The sequence below is a fragment of the Lepisosteus oculatus genome, chromosome 27, assembly GCF_040954835.1.
Source record: "Lepisosteus oculatus isolate fLepOcu1 chromosome 27, fLepOcu1.hap2, whole genome shotgun sequence".
Lineage (NCBI taxonomy): Eukaryota > Metazoa > Chordata > Actinopteri > Semionotiformes > Lepisosteidae > Lepisosteus > Lepisosteus oculatus.
The window spans coordinates 10,679,771-10,696,897 of NC_090722.1; the positions used below are offsets into that span (position 1 = coordinate 10,679,771).

Consider the following 17,127-nt stretch of genomic DNA (forward strand, 5'->3'; position numbering starts at 1 on the left):
AAGACCTGGAGTGAATCAGACTGCTGTGCATTGAGATTCTGACAGCACTGTAAGACCTGGAGTGAATCAGACTGCTGTGCATTGAGATTCTGACAGCACTGTAAGACCTGGAGTGAATCAGACTGCTGTGCATTGAGATTCTGACAGCACTGTAAGACCTGGAGTGAATCAGACTGCTGTGCATTGAGATTCTGACAGCACTGTAAGACCTGGAGTGAATCAGACTGCTGTGCATTGAGATTCTGACAGCACTGTAAGACCTGCAGCGGACCAGACTGCTGTGCATTGAGATTCTGACAGCACTGTAAGACCTGCAGCGGACCAGACTGCTGTGCATTGAGATTCTGACAGCACAGTAAGACCCGGAGCGGACCAGACTGTTGTGCATTGAGATTCTGACAGCACTGTTACACCTGGAGTGAATCAGACTGCTGTGCATTGAGATTCTGACAGCACTGTAAGGACTGGAGTAGATCAGACTGCTGTGCAGCAGGAATTCAACAGCACAGGGTGTCTGACTTGTTTGCCCTGGAAAGGCTGATGCTTTAACTTGCTGGGAGAGGCAGGTAGTCAGGGGAGGTTGTGTTCCTGACAATGGGACTGTGATGGTTTTCTGTGTGTGTGGCAGCAGGTCTAGTGGAAGCATGAGGAATTCTGAAATCCGCCCTTTTCTGCACATAATAAATCAAGCCCATAGCCCCATTGTAGACTGAATACATCCAGATCAGAACAGTTCCATGGTTAACTGGCAATCCTAGAACTGGCCATTAGGTCTGCTAATACAGCGTTAGATTCTGCCTCAAGAATATAAGAACAGTTACTGACGAGAGGGCATTCGGCCCATCTGAGCTGTTTGATTTGCCGAGAAGGTAATTGATCTCAGGATTTTATCCAGCTGTGTGTTGAGAGAAGCTTCAACAACATGGCTGGACATCTTGTTCCACACTCCCACCACCCTCTGGGTAAAGATGTGTCTCTTGTTTTCATTTTGAGATGCACTTGCCTGTAGTTTCCACCTGTGTCCTCTAGTCTGTCTCAGTGTTGGTCCTGAGCTTTAGGATCCTCAAGAGTTTTGAACGATTGTTTTAGGTTTGTAGTCAGAACAAGAAAAAGAGACTGTGAGAAGTTCAAGCAGTCGCCTGCTGTGCTCTTACCCTGATCCTACTGTGATTTACTGCGCTGTACTGTGCTTTTACCCTGATCTCACTGTGATTTACTGCACCGTACTGTGCTTTTACCCTGATCTCACTGTGATTTACTGCACCGTACTGTGCTTTTACCCTGATCTCACTGTGATTTACTGCACTGTACTGTGCTGTTACCCTAATCGCACTGGGCTTTAGTGCACAATACTATAAACCAGTAACGTGAAGGTGCAGATATAACATGGCATCACAAAACACCGAAAGAACCACCGAAGAGCGATCAGCCGTGACGGTGACCGTGTGATAACTCAGCGACAACCACAGCCCTGCTGAACCAGCGCAGTCTGATCCCACCCCCAGTCTGCATCGTATTTCCCCGTATTCTTTGAAATTGCATAGATCTCCTTCTCTCCCCTGTCCAGCCTTTTCCGTTCTTCAGCAGTACGATAAACAAGACTTTTCCTTCTTGCAAACCTGGGACGAAGGATGACTCCCAGTATTTCAGTCGTGTTCCAGGAGGGGTCGTGTGATGCGCCCTGCAGTTATCTGCTTTTTTTGCTTTTTTATTTTCCTGTCCTGCTTCCTCTGTGAAACAGGGTTTCCCCACCTGTGGTTCAGGACTCAGTCCTTCTGTGTTGCTCCGTCATTCCCAGGTCCCGACAGCCTGGCATCCCCGGACCCCTTCGCTCTGGTCCCCCGCGGCTCCCTGGAGAGAGGCGTTGGAGAGGAGGAGGAGGAGGCGGGAGGAAGGACGGCGTCTTGGGAGGCGGAGGGAGAGCTGCCCGTGATGCCCGAGGAAGAGGAGGAGAGGGGAGGGGGGGCGGAGGAGGAGGAGGAGGGCGAGAAGGAGGAGGCGACGACGACGACGGCCCCGGCACCAGCTCCGCCACCCGGACCGGCGCCAGAACCGGGCCTGGCAGCGATGTGCTCTGAAACGGCGCCGCCGGCTGCCGAGTCTCCCCCTCCCCTTCCCGACGGAGATCGGGAGACGTCCGACCGGGGTCCCGAGGTGGGGGGGGGCTCGTCGCTCCAGGGAGCCAGGCCGCCCTCGCCGCCGCCGCCGCCCTCCTGGTTGCCGGGGGCCGACCCGGGACCGGGCCCGTTGGAGGGAGGGTGCCCCCTGGGGGCGGACCAGGGCGACGGCGAAGCTTCGGAAGGAGAGGAGAGCCAGAGGAACAATCTGGAAGCCACCCTGATGGAGCTGCTGGAGGAGATCGCGGTGGGGGAGCTGAGCGCCAAGCAGGGGCCGCCCATGGGCTCGCCGGAGAGCCCCGCGCCCGCGGAGGAGGCCGGGGAGAGAGGGGAGACGGCGGAGGCTCGGGAGACCCGGGCCGACATGCCCCCTGTGCCGCCTGCCTTCCCGGTGGAGTGGATGCGGGGGATCGTGGAAGACGTGGAGAGTGCCGTGGAGGAGGAGGAGGCGGAGCTGCGCGCCCCCGACAGCGGCCCGCTCCCCGCGCGGACCCCCGGGAGCCCAGGGGGGCCCCCGCTTGGCATGGAGGAGACCCTCGGGGAGGCGGAGACCGTCCTGGACAGGGACGGGGGCAGCACCGGAGTCCTGGCCCTGCCCTGGATCGACGGGCTCCTGCAGGAGGAGCCCGGAGCGGAGCCGGAGCCGGGCGACCCGTCCGGGGAGGGTGGGGTGGGAGTCCCCGCCACACCGCCGCCGCCGCCGCCGCCCGGCTCCGCAGGTCCCCAGGGAACGACGGCGCCCCCTGCGGGCATCAAGCAAGGAGGCCCCGCCGCGAGGGAGGAGGAAGCTGGGGGCCCCGAGGAGGCCATGGTGACGCCCCCTGCCCCTGCCCCCCCCGCGCCCGTCAGGAGAAAAGCGGGGAGGCCGCGCAAGAACCCCAAAGTCCCGCCGCCCAGAGCCGCGAGCGAGGGAGCGGGCGTTAACCCGCCGGAGGCGCGGGTGGCGGCTTGGCGGGGTGGCGCTTCGGGGGCCCCCCCCCCGCACAAGCGCTCCCGGTCGCTGCCGCCCCGGGGGGGCGCCGAGCCCGAGAGCGAGGCGGCCACGGAGGCGGAGTCTCTGGACGAGCCCGGCGTCCAGCGCCGCCGGAAGGTGGGCCGGCCGCGGAAGAGCTCCGGAGAGCGGGTCATGAGGATCGGGAGCCTGGGGGCGCTGGGCATCCGGCACCTCCCTCGGGAGCCGCGCCTCGCGGGGCTGTGGGACCCCGATCCAGCGTCCTGCGGAAAGGGGGGTACCGGCACCCCGCACCAGCCCGAGAACCACTGGAACAAGCGCGGGAAGTCCGACCGCGTCTCCCCGACGCCGGACGCGCAGGGGGGCGCTGGGATAGGGCCGGAGGAGGAGTCTCGGTCGGGCCCCCCCGTCAGCCCCCCTGACGGAGGGCAGCAGTGGAAGAAGGCAAGAGGGAGGTCAAGAGCCCCTGGGGTCATGGAATACTCTGGCAGTCCCGCGGGAGAGCCGCCGCGCCGGAAAGCTGGGCGCCCGCGGAAGAGCCCGGCGAGGGACGGCGCTGCTTTTGATTTCCGGGGCGACGGCGTCGCGGAGAGGAAACCGCCGGGGGTGGCGGCCGAGGCTCCCGACGGCCTCCAGCCCAGGAAAGCGGGGCGCCCGCGAAAGGCGTTCCAGGAAGGGAAGAAACGGACCAGGGAGATCCTGAGAGAGGAGGCGCAGATGTCCGAAGCCGTTGCCGGGTACCGCGCGGAGCACCACAGGGATGGTCCCGCGCAGCGCAGGGGCACCTGGGAGGGGGGAGTCCCGGAGCGAGAGGCCCGCTCCGTCAGGGGACACTTCAGGAAGCGCCGGAGGAAACGGCGCGTCTCCAGGGCGCCGCCGGACGAGCTCGCGGGGGGGTCCAGCCCAGGTGGGGAGGAGTCGGAAGAGCACGACCCCGCCGGCACCCCCGAAGCGTTGCCTCGCAAGCACGGGAGGTTCTGGAAGCCTGCGGGCAGCGCCGTGAAGGAAGAGGAGACGGCGGAGGAAGGCGGGGACGAGGAGGAGCGCGGGCTCGTCGGCGCCGGGGCCGCTGGCCGGCGGGTGGCGGGGAAGCGGAAAGTGGGCCGGCCGCGCAAGAGAGCCCGGCTGCCCAAGACGCAGGAGCCGGGGGGAGGGGGCGCCGTCTTCCCAAACCACGTCGCGGCCCCGGGGCGTCCGGCCCAGCCCCGCGGGTCCGAGGTGAAGAAAGAGGAGGACTCCCACGGCCTTGCGCCGCGGTCGCCCGAGAACTGCAGGGGCCCGCCCAGGACGCCGTCCGCGGACCAGAGCTCCGACTCCGGCGCCGACTTGGCGGCCTCTCGGGACGCCAGCCCACGGCACGCGGGGCCCCGGCTGGGATCTGCCGGGGAACGTCCGCCGGACCCTTGGGGTTCTGGGCCGCCGCTCGCCGCCGAGCAGACCCCCGGCTCCGCAGTGACCGCGCGCCGTAAGGCCGGCCGCCCGCGGAAGAACACCGCGAAGGCAGACACAGTGGAGCTGGGAAGACGGGTCAAGAACGGCGCCGCTGGAGACGGTTCCCCGGGCTTTCCAAGCGAAGCGATGCCCCGGGAGGTCCCGTGGGCCGGCTGGGCCGACAAGCAGCCAAGGAAAGTGGGGCGACCCCGGAAGACCGCCGGCGCGCCCGAGGAAGCGGAGCCTCAGGAAGAAGGGAGGCGAGAGGCAGGAGCTGGTGTCGGCGACATCACAGAGCAGCCGGTCCTGTCTCGAACCCAGGGCCGGGTCCCGCCTGCGGCTGACGACGCCGCCCCTGCTGCGGGGAACGTCCACCGGAAGGGCAGGTGGCCCCAACGAAGTGCTCAAGAGGGAGAGGGGGGGCGAGAGGGGGGCGACACCAGCTCCCCGGAGCTGCCAAATAGAGCCGCGCACCGGAAGGGCCGGAGGTCGTGGAAGGCCGGACCGCTGCCTGACGCAGGGCAGCTCAGCGCAGAAGACGGGCAGGAAGAGCCTTCCAGGGATCTTCCCGAGGAGCTCGGCAAGACGACCCAGCAGGAGCTCCTACTGGCGTTCCAAGGCGCCTCCCATTCCGATGGCTCTCCCGAGAGGCAGCTAAGGAAAGCTGGGAGGCCCCGAAGGAGCGAGAGGGGGGCGGAAGCGCGGGGAGCAGATCCCGGCAGCGTCCCGGAGGAGCAAAGTCGGGATCTTCCCATCCTTCCGGGAGAAGAGGCTGCCTCTGGTGCCCAGGGCGACGAGTTCACGGCCAAGGCAAAGCGCAGAGTCGGGCGGCCCCGGAAAACGCCTCTTCAAAGCAGCCCCCCGACGGAGTTTGCCGAGGAAAGAGGACGGGATACCCCGGACACCCGGAGAGCCGGCGCACAGTATGGAGACGATGCTGGAGAAGTGCCCGGCAGCCATCACCCGGCGAAACGAGGAAGGAAACGCCGTGAAGAGGCGGACAGTGATCCTGCAGTTCCCGAGGCCGCAGGGCACCCGGCTGACCCCTCTGTGTCCCACCCTGGCACCCCGACCAAACAGCGCAGGAAAGCGGGGAGGCCCCCAAAGAAACGGGGAAGGGGGCGAACGCGATGGGAAAACGGGGCGCCGGCGGCGGGGACAGCCGCTGAGGATCCACTCCTGGAGACGGGCAAGGATCTGCCCTCGGGGACTCTGCGGCCACTCCCGGGGGACCACGTGGAGGTGGGTGTGGATCCTTTGGAGAAGGGCGGGAGAGAACTGGATCTGCCGACGGGTCTCTCCCCGAGTCTCCCAGAAGACGAGGAGCCCCCGGCTGGCCCTTACGCTTTCCTGTCCACCGCCAAACTGCCCCGGAAGGCGGGGCGCCCGCCGAAGAGACAGTGGAGGTGGAAGAGACAGAAGGTGACGGAAGAGCAAACCGAGGAGTGGAGGCCGGTGGAGAATTCCCCGCGGCCGCCTGAAGCCGGGACAGGAGCAGAGGAGGTGGCCGAAGACGTTTCTGCACCCGGGGCGACCCGCGGCAGTGCACCGGGGGGGGCGGGCGCTCTCACCACGGAGGAGTCTGACCAAGGAGAGGCCGACGTTCCACCCAGCGGCATCCTGTCGCAGAGCACGAGCACGGAGCCCGCAGGGCAGCACCAGACCCAAGGAGACGACTCTCAGCCTGAGTCTCAGGAGTCTGAGCCCCTAAACGTAGAAAGGGGCAAAGAGGAGGTTGCGGGCATGGGAGAGGAATCAGAGAGAGGAGAGCAAGCCCTGGACAGGGCAGCCCCCACAACGCCCAGCCCTCCCCCGGGCAGTTGCGACACAGCAAAGACGGAGCTGGTCGTGCCAGCGTTGCCTCGGGAAGGTGAGGAGGAGGAGGGATTGATGGAGTCGGCACAGGAAGGGGCTGGGAAGGGGGTGCCGGACAGGAGCCTGGACCCCGAAGGAGAGGCTAGACCGTCGGATCCAGCTGAGCAGGGCGAAGGCCAGGTCCGAGGGGTCCAGGTCTTGGATGCGTTGGATGGAGATGTGGCGATGGCAGGGGCGGAGGTGGCGGATTCTGGAGAAGAGGCAGGATCGGGAGAAGGGGACCATCTTCAGGATGTGCAAACCAAGGCGGGGCAGGATCAGCAGCAGACCTCCATGGAACTCAAATCTGTCCAGCCTGGTGTGATGCCTGCAGATCCAGGACCAGAGAATACCGAGCAGGAGCTCATCTCCAGGGCACCTGTCCAGCCTGGTGTGATGCCTGCAGATCCAGGACCAGAGAATACCGAGCAGGAGCTCATCTCCAGGGCACCTGTCCAGCCTGGTGTGATGCCTGCAGATCCAGGTCAAGAGAAAACCGAGCAGGAGCTCATCTCCAGGGCACCTGGCCAGCCTGGGGAGATGTCGGCGGATCACCAACAAGAGAAGACCGAGCAGGAGCTGTCCATCAAGGAGCCAGAAGCTGTCCAAGTGGGAAAGACGTCGGGACAGGAGACGACTGAGCAGAAGCCGAGCTCTAGAGGACCTGATGTGGTCCAGCCTGGGAAGATGCCTGCAGAACCTGGACAGGAGAAGACTGTGCAGGAACCAATTTCCAGGGAACCTCCACCCATCCAGCCTGGGGATATGCCCACAGAACCGGGACAGGAGGAAACCGATCAGGAGCTGACCTCCAGGGGACCCAACATTGCCCACGCTCCTGAGCTAGCATTTGTGGCAGAAGGGGAGGGAGTCACCCTACAGTCCAGGGCCTCCCAGACGGGCCCTGAACCTCCGGAGACCCTGGGCAGGAAAGGGGGCAGGTCCAGGAAGGGCCAGCGGCGGTCGCAACAGGTCCCGGCTGTGCAGTGGGTTCTGCGGAGCAGAGATGGCAGGAACCAGGCCCAGATGGGTTTGGGCCAGCAAGAGGCAAAAACGGCCGCTCCGCAGGCCGCCCACCCTGAATCTGGGACTCGCCTTACCCCAAGACCCCAGGAGCTGGCAGGGCCCGTCCCAAGAACAGCGCCTCTGCCAGACGACGGGACGGCCGCCGACAGCGCCGTGACCGTGGAGACCCAGGCTGAATCCGTGGATACGGATGAGCCAGCCGACGTCCGGCCAGAGACCCCGGCGTCCCCGCTGGAGGCGGTGATCGAAGTGGAGGATGCCTCGTCGGTCTCCTCGGACCCTGCCGCAGGACTCCCGCGAGAGAGGGGCCTGTCGGGGTCCGGCGCGGTGAAGGCGGAGAGAGAGGAGGTGCCCGTCGTGTCCGCCGAGGAGGTGTCGGCCACGGATTCGGAGCAGCCGTCCACCGACCCGGACCCGGACCCGGAGCCGGACCAGATGCCACGCCGGAGCTCTCCGGGGGAGTGTATCCTCCTCGGGGAGGCGACATCGCCGGACCGCGCCGCGGGGCCGAAGAGAGGGGTGAGGGAGAGGAAGGAAGAAGGGGAGGAGAAGGGCGAGGAAGGGGAGGACGTCCCAGAGAATGCGAGGGAGGGGCCGGCCCAGGCCGCCGAGTCGCTCTCCACTTCCTCTGTGCCGCTGACGCACAGGAAGCCCCCCAGGCCCTCGAGGCCGCTGGGCAAGACGCCCGTGGAGTGCCAATACTGCGGGCGCTACTTCCGCCACATCTCCCCTTACATCATCCACCTGCGCGTCCACACGGGCGAGAAGCCCTACAGCTGCCAGGTCTGCGGGAAGAGCTTCGCCCAGCTCTCGAACCTCAACTCGCACCGCAGGCTGCACGAGGCGGCCCGGCTCTTCCCGTGCGCGCACTGCGGCCGCCGGTTCCAGCACCAGGAGGGCCTGCGCTTCCACCTGCGGGTGCACGGGCAGACGCCGGAGGGGCCCGAGGGCCGGCAGCCCGCCCCGCCCGGGGAGGGGCAGGAAGGGACTGCCTCCACGGGGGCCGGGGAGGCCCCGACGGTATCGGACCCCCCCTCCGAGGGGGACAAGCCCTTTGTGTGCCACGAGTGCGGGAAGGCGTTCCGCTACGCGGGGCCCCTGCAGATCCACATGCGTGTCCACAGCGGGGAGCGGCCCTACTCCTGCAGCGTCTGCGGCAAGGCCTTCAGCCAGATCTCCAGCCTCAACACGCACGAGAAGACGCACTGGCCCGTCAAGCCCTACGCCTGCAGCATCTGCGGGAGGGGCTTCACCCAGCTGGGGGCCCTCAAGGCCCACTCCCGGACCCACACCGGAGAGAAGCCGTTCTCCTGCGCGGACTGTGGGCAAGCCTTCACCCAGCTCGCCAGCCTGCGCGCCCACCAGGCCTCCCAGGTGTGCTGGGGGGAGGGAGGAGGGGCCGGGGCGCAAGGGGAGAGCGCACCCCGGTGGCCGGGGCTCCCCCTGCAGGGGGAGAGGGCCGAGGGGCCGGGGGAACCCCTTTCCTGCGAGTTCTGCGGCAAGACCTTCCGCTGCCAGGGGCCGTACGAGGCCCACCTGCGGTCGCATGGCGGCGCGCGGCCTTACCGCTGCGGGGACTGTGGCAAGCAGTTCGCCCAGGCGTCCGGCCTGGAGGCGCATCGCCGCAGTCACGACAAGAGGGAGGTGGGACCGCCGCACCGGCCCCCTCCAGCATCCCAGCCACTGCAGCCACAGCACCATCCCCTTTCCTGGAAGAACGGCACTCCCAGCTCCCCCGGTTTCCCCCAGACGAGCCCCAGATCCCCCGCGGAGAGACGCACCTGCTACGTCATCCACCCTGACCTGCTGGGCCGGGGCCCCAGGGAGCACGAGTGCCCCGTCTGCGGGCGGCTGTTCGGGCACCCGGGGCGCCTGAGGGCGCACATGCTGACCCACGCCCGGGGCGCCGCGTTCGTGTGCGGCCGGTGTGGCAAGACCCTGCCGGACTGGAACAAGTACTGGCTGCACCAGCGCGTGCACCACCGCCGCAGCCGCGGCCGGTTCTCCTGCGCCGACTGCGGCCGGGCCTTCCGGTTCCCCGGGTCCTACCGGGACCACCTGCGGGAGCACGCCGGCGCCCGGGAGGCGGGCCTGCGGGCGCGGCGGCGCCCCGAGAAGGCCTACACCTGCTCCCTGTGCGGGAAGGGCTTCGACCACCCGGGCAACCTGGACAGGCACAAGCTGATCCACCGCGGGGCCCGGCCACACCGCTGCGCCCGCTGCGGCCAGGCCTTCCCCCACCTCTCCTCCCTGCAGGAGCACGAGCGGACCCACGCCCGGGCCCCCCTCTACCAGTGCGGGGAGTGCGACGCCGGCTTCAAGGCCCTGGACCTGCTGTTTCGCCACCAGCTGTGCCACGCTCCCTCGGACGACCGGCAGCCCTGGCGCAACGGGGAGATCGTGGGCCGGGGGGCGGCGCCCCCCCCCCCGCCGGAGCTCCCGCCCCCTCCACCCCCCCCTCCTCCTCCCTCGCCCCAGCCCCAGCCCGGCCCCCGCCCCCGCAGCCTGTACGTGCCCCCGCACCCCGACGACCTCTACGTCTACCCCGGTGCCGGTGTGCCGGTGCCCCAGGTGCGCGAGGCGCCCCGATCCCCTCGCCGCCAGCCCTCCCACAGAAACAGCGCCTACCCCTACGGCCCAGCCGGCCCCAGCGCCCCCGCCCGCCACCCCGGCCCCCACCCTGGACTCCAGGAGTGGAGGCGGTCCGACCCGCCCCCTCCCGCCCAGGGGCGCCACACGTTCCTACCTCAGCCGCCCAGCTCCAGGCCCCCGCCCCCCCGCGGCCCCAGTCCCGCTAAGCTTGCGTCTCCGCCGGGAGCCGGGTCGACCGTCCGGGTGGCCCCCCCGAAACGCCCCCAGGCCCCCGCCCAGCCCCCCCCGACACGCCCTCCTCCGCGCTCCAGCGAGCGGTCCCAGGCTGGGGCCCGCCGGGAGGGCCCGGCGGCGGCGGCGGCGGCTCCGGCGAAGCCCGGCGGCGCGGCGCCGCAGGACGAGGAGCGCGGGGAGAGCTTCGAGTGCGCGGAGTGCGGGGCGGAGTTCCACAGCGTCCCCGAACTGTACGAGCACTACCTGCGGCACGCCAGGGGCCAGCTCTGAGGGGCCGGTCCTGGCGAAGACGTCACTCCCGGTTGGGGAGCGTGAGATCGCCCTTTTCAGCGGATCTTGAGGACAGGGTCTGCTTCCAGACTCCTTGTCTCCTAAAGGAGTCCCTCCGGTGTTCCGCCGGGAAGCTATACAGAGACTGGGAGGCCACACTGCTAAGATTACCTCATTGTTGGGGGGGGGGTGGGGAGGGAAAGGGGGGACAGGGAAGAGTTTGAAAGTGGAGGTGTGTTTTGGGTCCACATGCTTTAGATTAGGGGTCGTGATCATGCTGGACTGTAGATGAGAGCTCTGGACCTGGGGCATGGACAGACTCCTACAGCTCTTCCTGCATCGCCTGTTTCTGCGGACTGGGGACATTTCTCGATCAGTTAAGCGATCAGTTTGTTCAATCAGCAGACTTCTCGTCCTCGGGGGCCGAAGGATACTCCGGTTCTTTTTTTCGCGGTTCATAAGGACCCTGAGTTTGAAATCATGTGACAGATCACCGGCTGAACGGATCTCGAGGAAATCGGGCGGGGGGGTGTGATGGCGACCAGCCCGACCGGCGGGACTGGGGCTCCCCAGCTGCAGGAGTGGGGGTGCCCCGCTGGGCAGAGTGTTGCTCCTGTTACAGGGGAGTCTGTCTTCGAGAGCATTAGCAGGTCCTTCAGACAGGCTCGTCAGATACACTCAGGAGCTCATCGAGTCGTTGAGTTCACCTCTGGTGATAGCCCAAGGACTGTGCCCACGTCAGGGGTCTTCATTAAGAGAAGCACCTGATAGCCTGATTTAAAACGTAGTTAGCTCAAGTTAGGACGAGTCGGATGTTGGGTGTTTGGATACTGCTGGGGCGGCCGGGGTGTAGGATTTGAGATTTGGCAGTGTGTGGGGGGGTGGGGGGAGTGGGGACCTACGTTTTCTTAAATATTAAAAGGGCGGGAAGGGTGGGGGGGGACTTTTTTATCCCAGTGTATCTCCAGTGTGTCCGGACTGTGGGGAAAAAAGGGGTTTTATATTAAAGTACGTCTCCATGCCGACGGTGGATCGGTTGTGCCAAGGGGGGGGGGGGGGCTGGGGGGGGGCGCTGGACTGTGACCTCGTCTTGTGACGGTACTGCAGCGGGGCCGGGACCTCCTCTCTCTCCCTCCCTCTCTCACGCGCCTCCTTTCTCCAGAGAAACGCCACCCCCACCCTGCCCCGAATCTAGGGGACACCGGGAGCCGGCGTGGGACGTGCTGGGTGTTTTGGGGACCCCCCGCCGGGGTGACCCAAGGGGAGCCCCTGGCGACAGGGGGGAGTGGGAGAGAGGAGTTGGGCGGGAGCTGTCGGAGCTGTGGGAATAGAGGGGGGTGGGGTGCCTGCAGAACATTGTCGTCGTTCATTTTGTATTTTTTATTATTGTTTTTTTAATTTCTCCTCCATGTCATTTTACATTTTTTACACTGACAAGCCGCAGGGATGTCCCGGGGGTCTCTCCTGTGTGGGGCACCCGTGTCCCGGGTTCCCCGGGGTCTCTGCCATTTTATTTTCTGTAAACCCCCCTCCCCCCCGAACACACACACACGCACACACACACACACACCTCTCTGTCCACCGGGGCGGAGCTGGGGGGCTACACCTGTACAGTAACACCTTTCCTGAAAACAGCCTCCTGTTTCAGACGTGGAAACGAGAACAGAAAGCTCTCTGTGGGAAAAAAAAACCTGAATAAAACAGCGATTGAAAGCTATCCTGTTATTTGTGCCTCTTTCATACGGAACGGTGAAGAACATGGCCTCCATGCACCTGTGCAGTTGTTTGTCTACAGGTGGTGCGTACGGATGCGCTGCAGGAGAATTCTCAGGTCTGCATGTGCAGGTTCCTCGGGTGACGAGTGCTGTTCTAAACTGCACTGCCTGCCGATTCCTCTCCGATTCTGTCCCAGCATCTCAGGTGGTTGTAGGCCGTTCCTTTAAATCAGTGCCCGACTCATGGGGTACCCTGACTTCTGGCTGCTCCCCAAGTCCGCTTCTTTTAAGGTGTCCTCTCGTATATCCAGATGTGGTTTAGTTCAGCCAACACATGAATGGAGAACCAGAACACCTACGGCCCATTTAGCTCGTATCGGCTTCAACAGCATGGCTGGGCGGCACGTTCCACACCCCCACCTCCCTCTGTGTAAAGACCAGCCTCCTGTCCTGACTGAAGGAGCTCATCCAGCTGGGTCTTGAGAGAAACCAGGGTACCGGCTTCAACGAGATGGCTGGTCAGCACGGTGTTTGGCTTAGATCCGTAAACGTTACGCTACTCTTGAAACATCCAGAAACCCACGCTGAGCTGCCAAGTTAACTCCTCTATATACACCGTAAAGACAGGCTGGTCTGTTGCTGAAAGTTTTCCAGTTCTGATGTGTTTGTAGAACAAATAACGTACAGAAAATACAATTACTCGCTTATTCTCGGACACTACGGCGAACTGGACTCCCCATATAAGCTACAAATCTCTATTCCGGGGATTTATGAATGGAACCGTAGTGCTCGTAGAGCAGTAGTTAGTATTGTGACGTTTTGGTGCGCCGGCCAATCCGTGTTGCGTAATCACACCGCGACAGGAGAGTGTGTGTCAGTGAATAGGCTGAGACCGTGTCCCGGATTCGCACAAGGGGACGGTGCCGAGCGAGCAGGGCTGGCGCGGGCGTACACGCCCATGGCTGGCTGTTGACAGCGGGCTGCAATATTGCCGAGAGTGCCGGTGCTTCCACGGTGAATCCGTCCGGGGTCATCAGAAACGAGACGCGGGGCTGAAGAGGGACGAGGCGCTGCGAGAGAGGGAGACGGGTAAGATCGCCCTGTTGGAGACCGGCTCTCCATCGCATCTGTCTGTCCCCATCAGTCGGCGTTTGCTTCTCCGCCAGTGCTACTGTCTGTTACTCCACCCAGCTGTTCCTCCGTCTGTCCGCCTGTCTGTCCCTGTCGCCCTGTCTGGGTGCTGTGTACAGGTACCGCTGGCCAGATGTCTATTCACGGTCGCTGTGTGTGGATGAATGCGTCTCCACCCTCATTCCTCTGGGTGGTGCTGCACTCAGGATCAGGACACTCAGTCTGCCAGGCATCTGTCCAGCAGAGCTCTTGGTGACTCAGCTGCCCATGTTGTTGAATTAATGAGCTCCTTCGGTTTGACCCTTTTGTCCATACCTTCCGCTAAATTCTCCAGACCTCATCTGACTGGCGATGAAGACTTGGAGGCAGCTGCCCGACGGAGGCGTGTGCAGTCTCAGCGAGCGCCCCCTGGTGGCAGTGTAGCACTGTGCCTAAGAGGCCAGGAGCATTGCGTCCTGGGAGATGGACGCCGTGCGGGTCAAGGGGGAGGAGGTGGCAGAGGGCGACAGCACCCTAGTGGTCATCGTCAAACAGGAGGATGAGGAGGAGGGAGAGCAGCTGGCGACGTCCTTCACACCATCGCTCTTCATCAAGCAGGAGGAGGAAGATGGGGAGGGGGATTCTGTAGGTGAGTACAGCTGTTTCTCTCTCAGTGCAGTGTTAATGTACTGGAGTGTCCAGTCAGTGTGTCTGTATTAACCCCTCTCTCTCTCAGTGCAGTGTTAATGTACTGGAGTGTCCAGTCAGTGTGTCTGTATTAACCCCTCTCTCTCTCAGTGCAGTGTTAATGTACTGGAGTGTCCAGTCAGTGTGTCTGTATTAACCCCTCTCTCTCTCTCAGTGCAGTGTTAATGTACTGGAGTGTCCAGTCAGTGTGTCTGTATTAACCCCTCTCTCTCAGTGCAGTGTTAATGTACTGGAGTGTCCAGTCAGTGTGTCTGTATTAACCCCTCTCTCTCTCAGTGCAGTGTTAATGTACTGGAGTGTCCAGTCAGTGTGTCTGTATTAACCCCTCTCTCTCTCAGTGCAGTGTTAATGTCCTGGAGTGTCCAGTCAGTGTGTCTGTATTAACTCCTCTCTCTCTCAGTGCAGTGTTAATGTACTGGAGTGTCCAGTCAGTGTGTCTGTATTAACCCCTCTCTCTCAGTGCAGTGTTAATGTACTGGAGTGTCCAGTCAGTGTGTCTGTATTAACCCCTCTCTCTCAGTGCAGTGTTAATGTACTGGAGTGTCCAGTCAGTGTGTCTGTATTAACCCCTCTCTCTCTCAGTGCAGTGTTCATGTACTGGAGTGTCCAGTCAGTGTGTCTGTATGAACCCCTCTCTCTTTATCTCCAGCTCAGACACTCATTCTGCCACTAAAGAAAGAGGAAGAGGAGGAGCAGGATGTCTTGGGGCTGGACAGCGGAACTGAGAGGAAGAGCAGAGGAGCGCGAGAGACCCCGCAGGACGCAGGAGGCGATGAGGGGTCGACGGAGCGAGGGAGGGGCGCAGGCGCGGGAGAGAGGTGTGTGGGCACCTCGCGCCACCCTGGCGACTCGCTGTGGCGCTGCCCGGCGTGCCAGCGCGGCTTCAGCTCCTCCTGGGAGCTCACGGGGCACTGCTGCTCGGGGGGCGCGGCGGCACCGTCCCCCGCCAAGCTGGAGTTCCGCTGCCCGGTCTGCGGCGACCGCTTCCTGCGCCCCACGGCCTTCATCCTGCACAAGCGCAGCCACGTGGGGCAGTCCCGCTACGTCTGCCCCGACTGCGGGCGCACCACCCACACCCTGCGCCGCCTGGCCAGCCACCGGCGCCGCCACGCGCTGCCCCACCCCTGCCGGGACTGCGCCCGGGCCTTCCGCAGCCCGGCGGGCCTGGGACACCACCGCCGGCTCCGGCACGGGGCTCCGGGAGCGGGGCCTGAGGCGGAGGGGCAGGAGCAGGCGGAGGCAGGGGGAGGGGGTCGGGAGGATGGAAGAGCTGGGGGTGACGGCCGGTTTGCCAGCAGTCACCTGGGTGAGAGTCTTTCTCCATGTCCTGCTTGTCTCTCCCTTCCTGCTCTCCCTCAGTGCAGTGTTAATGTACTGGAGTGTCCAGCCAGTGTGTCTGTATTAACCCCTCTCTCTCAGTGCAGTGTTAATGTACTGGAGTGTCCAGTCAGTGTGTCTGTATTAACCCCTCTCTCTCTCAGTGCAGTGTTAATGTACTGGAGTGTCCAGTCAGTGTGTCTGTATTAACCCCTCTCTCTCAGTGCAGTGTTAATGTACTGGAGTGTCCAGTCAGTGTGTCTGTATTAACCCCTCTCTCTCTTTCCAGTACAGTTCCAGTCTCTCCAGTGTCTCCAGTGCTTCATGACCTTCCGTGACCAGGAGACAACAGAGCGCCACTTGAGGTTCAAGCACCCAGCGGAATATGAGCGCCAGCTCCGCGGCCGCACCGTTTTCGCCTGCTGCGTTTGCGACCTCACCTTCCCCTCCTCTGCCCAGCTCAGCGCTCACCAGCGCACCCACAGCAAGTGGAGCCTGCCCCCTGGTGGGCTGGAGGACTCACTGCAGCGAGAGCGGCAGGGGGGGGAGTGGGATCGGGGTGAGGGAGGGGAGAGGAAAGTCGAGATTCCCATGGAAGAGAGACCTGATCCTGAGAAACAGCGCCCCTCACCTCTGCAGCAGGGTAAGGGCACATATTGACAGTTGACAGCTGATAGGGTCGAATGTTTCATAGGAAGGTTTTAAAAGTTCTTACTATAATATACTATAATACTCTTATACCATACTGTTACTACAATAGGACAGTCCAGTTACACTAGGAGCTACAGTCCCAGTCCAGTAGACCAGTCTGTTACAGTAGGAGCTACAGTCCCAGTCCAGTAGACCAGTCTGTTACACTAGGAGCTCCAGTCCCAGTCCAGTAGACCAGTACAGGAGAACAGTCCCAGTCCAGTAGCAGTGTCCTGAATCTGTTCGCTGTGTCAGCAGAGTGACGGAGTTGTGTCTGTCTGTCTGTCTGTCTCAGGCTCCGGCCTCAGCAGTGGTGCTGCCCTGGCACTGCGCTGCCTCCAGTGTCACATCATCTTCACTGACCAGCACACCTGGGACCGGCACATGAGAGCCAAGCACCCCTCTCCAGCCGGCCACGCGCCCCTGCCCCCCCGGCCCCCCCGGGGCCAGCCAAGACCCTACTGCTGCCCTGCCTGCGGGGAGAGGTTCATCCAGCAGGGCTCCCTGACACAGCACTACTCAGAGACACACTCCCGCTGACGGAGTCAATACACTACTGAGAGAGAGGGGTTAATACAGACACACTGACTGGACACTCCAGTACATTAACACTGCACTGAGAGAGAGGGGTTAATACAGACACACTGACTGGACACTCCAGTACATTAACACTGCACTGAGAGTGTCTGGGAGAGATAATGTGCAGTGGATATTTAAGTACAGTGATTATTAACTTCTCTTAATGAACTTTCTGCCAGTGTGGCCATGGAAATTGAAACTCTAAGGTTTTTCCGAGGATTCTGGGATCTGCGGAGCTCGGCCAGCAGACGGAATTCCGGATCTGCCCATACGGATTCTGAAGGCCAATCAGCTGCTGTAAGAACAATAAACGGACTTTCAGAACCGCAGCTCCTGTGTTGGATTTTCTTTGCAGATGTGTGAATCTGATCCAGCTGCGCAGAACCAGGACCACAAGTGGGATCAGGGTCCAGGAATCATTCGGAAACATTAAAAAGTAATTAACATTAATTAACATTACGGACCGAGTGCTTTAAAACCAGATCAAAGATCCTGGTAATATTCTGAAGTCCAAGAAATGGGCTTTTAAAAA

General features: G+C 62.9%; 2 protein-coding genes across 3 annotated transcripts in view; both read left to right on the forward strand.

Moving 5' to 3' along the window:
- The window catches only part of LOC107080083 (uncharacterized), a 28,325-nt gene that overhangs the window by 1,161 nt on the left and 10,037 nt on the right, over window positions 1-17,127 (forward strand). The window contains exons 2-4 of the mRNA XM_069185535.1: window positions 1,799-10,469; window positions 11,639-11,797; window positions 13,168-13,280. Coding sequence (XP_069041636.1) covers window positions 1,933-10,469; window positions 11,639-11,797; window positions 13,168-13,280 — 8,809 coding nt within the window. The 5' untranslated portion in view covers window positions 1,799-1,932. The remainder of the gene's footprint in view (window positions 1-1,798; window positions 10,470-11,638; window positions 11,798-13,167; window positions 13,281-17,127) is intronic.
- On the forward strand, window positions 13,037-16,924 carry LOC138225358 (zinc finger protein 771-like). Of its 2 annotated transcripts, XM_069185339.1 has the most exons (5): window positions 13,037-13,280; window positions 13,657-13,950; window positions 14,659-15,315; window positions 15,616-15,969; window positions 16,312-16,924. In XM_069185339.1, exons 2-5 carry the CDS (start codon window positions 13,785-13,787, stop codon window positions 16,554-16,556), a joined length of 1,422 nt encoding a protein of 473 aa, XP_069041440.1. In that variant the 5' UTR covers window positions 13,037-13,280; window positions 13,657-13,784; the 3' UTR covers window positions 16,557-16,924. The 2 variants fall into 2 exon arrangements, with proteins under 2 accessions (XP_069041440.1, XP_069041441.1); XM_069185340.1 differs by lacking the exon at window positions 13,037-13,280 and having other exon boundaries at window positions 13,860-13,950; window positions 15,621-15,969.

What these genes read in the sequence shown, in the direction of transcription:
- LOC138225358 (XM_069185339.1), top strand. Translation starts at nt 13,785, where the DNA reads ATGGACGCCGTGCGGGTCAAGGGGGAGGAGGTGGCAGAGGGCGACAGC. An exon ending in GTTTGCCAGCAGTCACCTGG is followed by an intron (nt 15,316 to 15,615) that starts GTGAGAGTCTTT and finishes CTCTCTTTCCAG; the next exon opens with TACAGTTCCAGTCTCTCCAG. An exon ending in CCCCTCACCTCTGCAGCAGG is followed by an intron (nt 15,970 to 16,311) that starts GTAAGGGCACAT and finishes TGTCTGTCTCAG; the next exon opens with GCTCCGGCCTCAGCAGTGGT.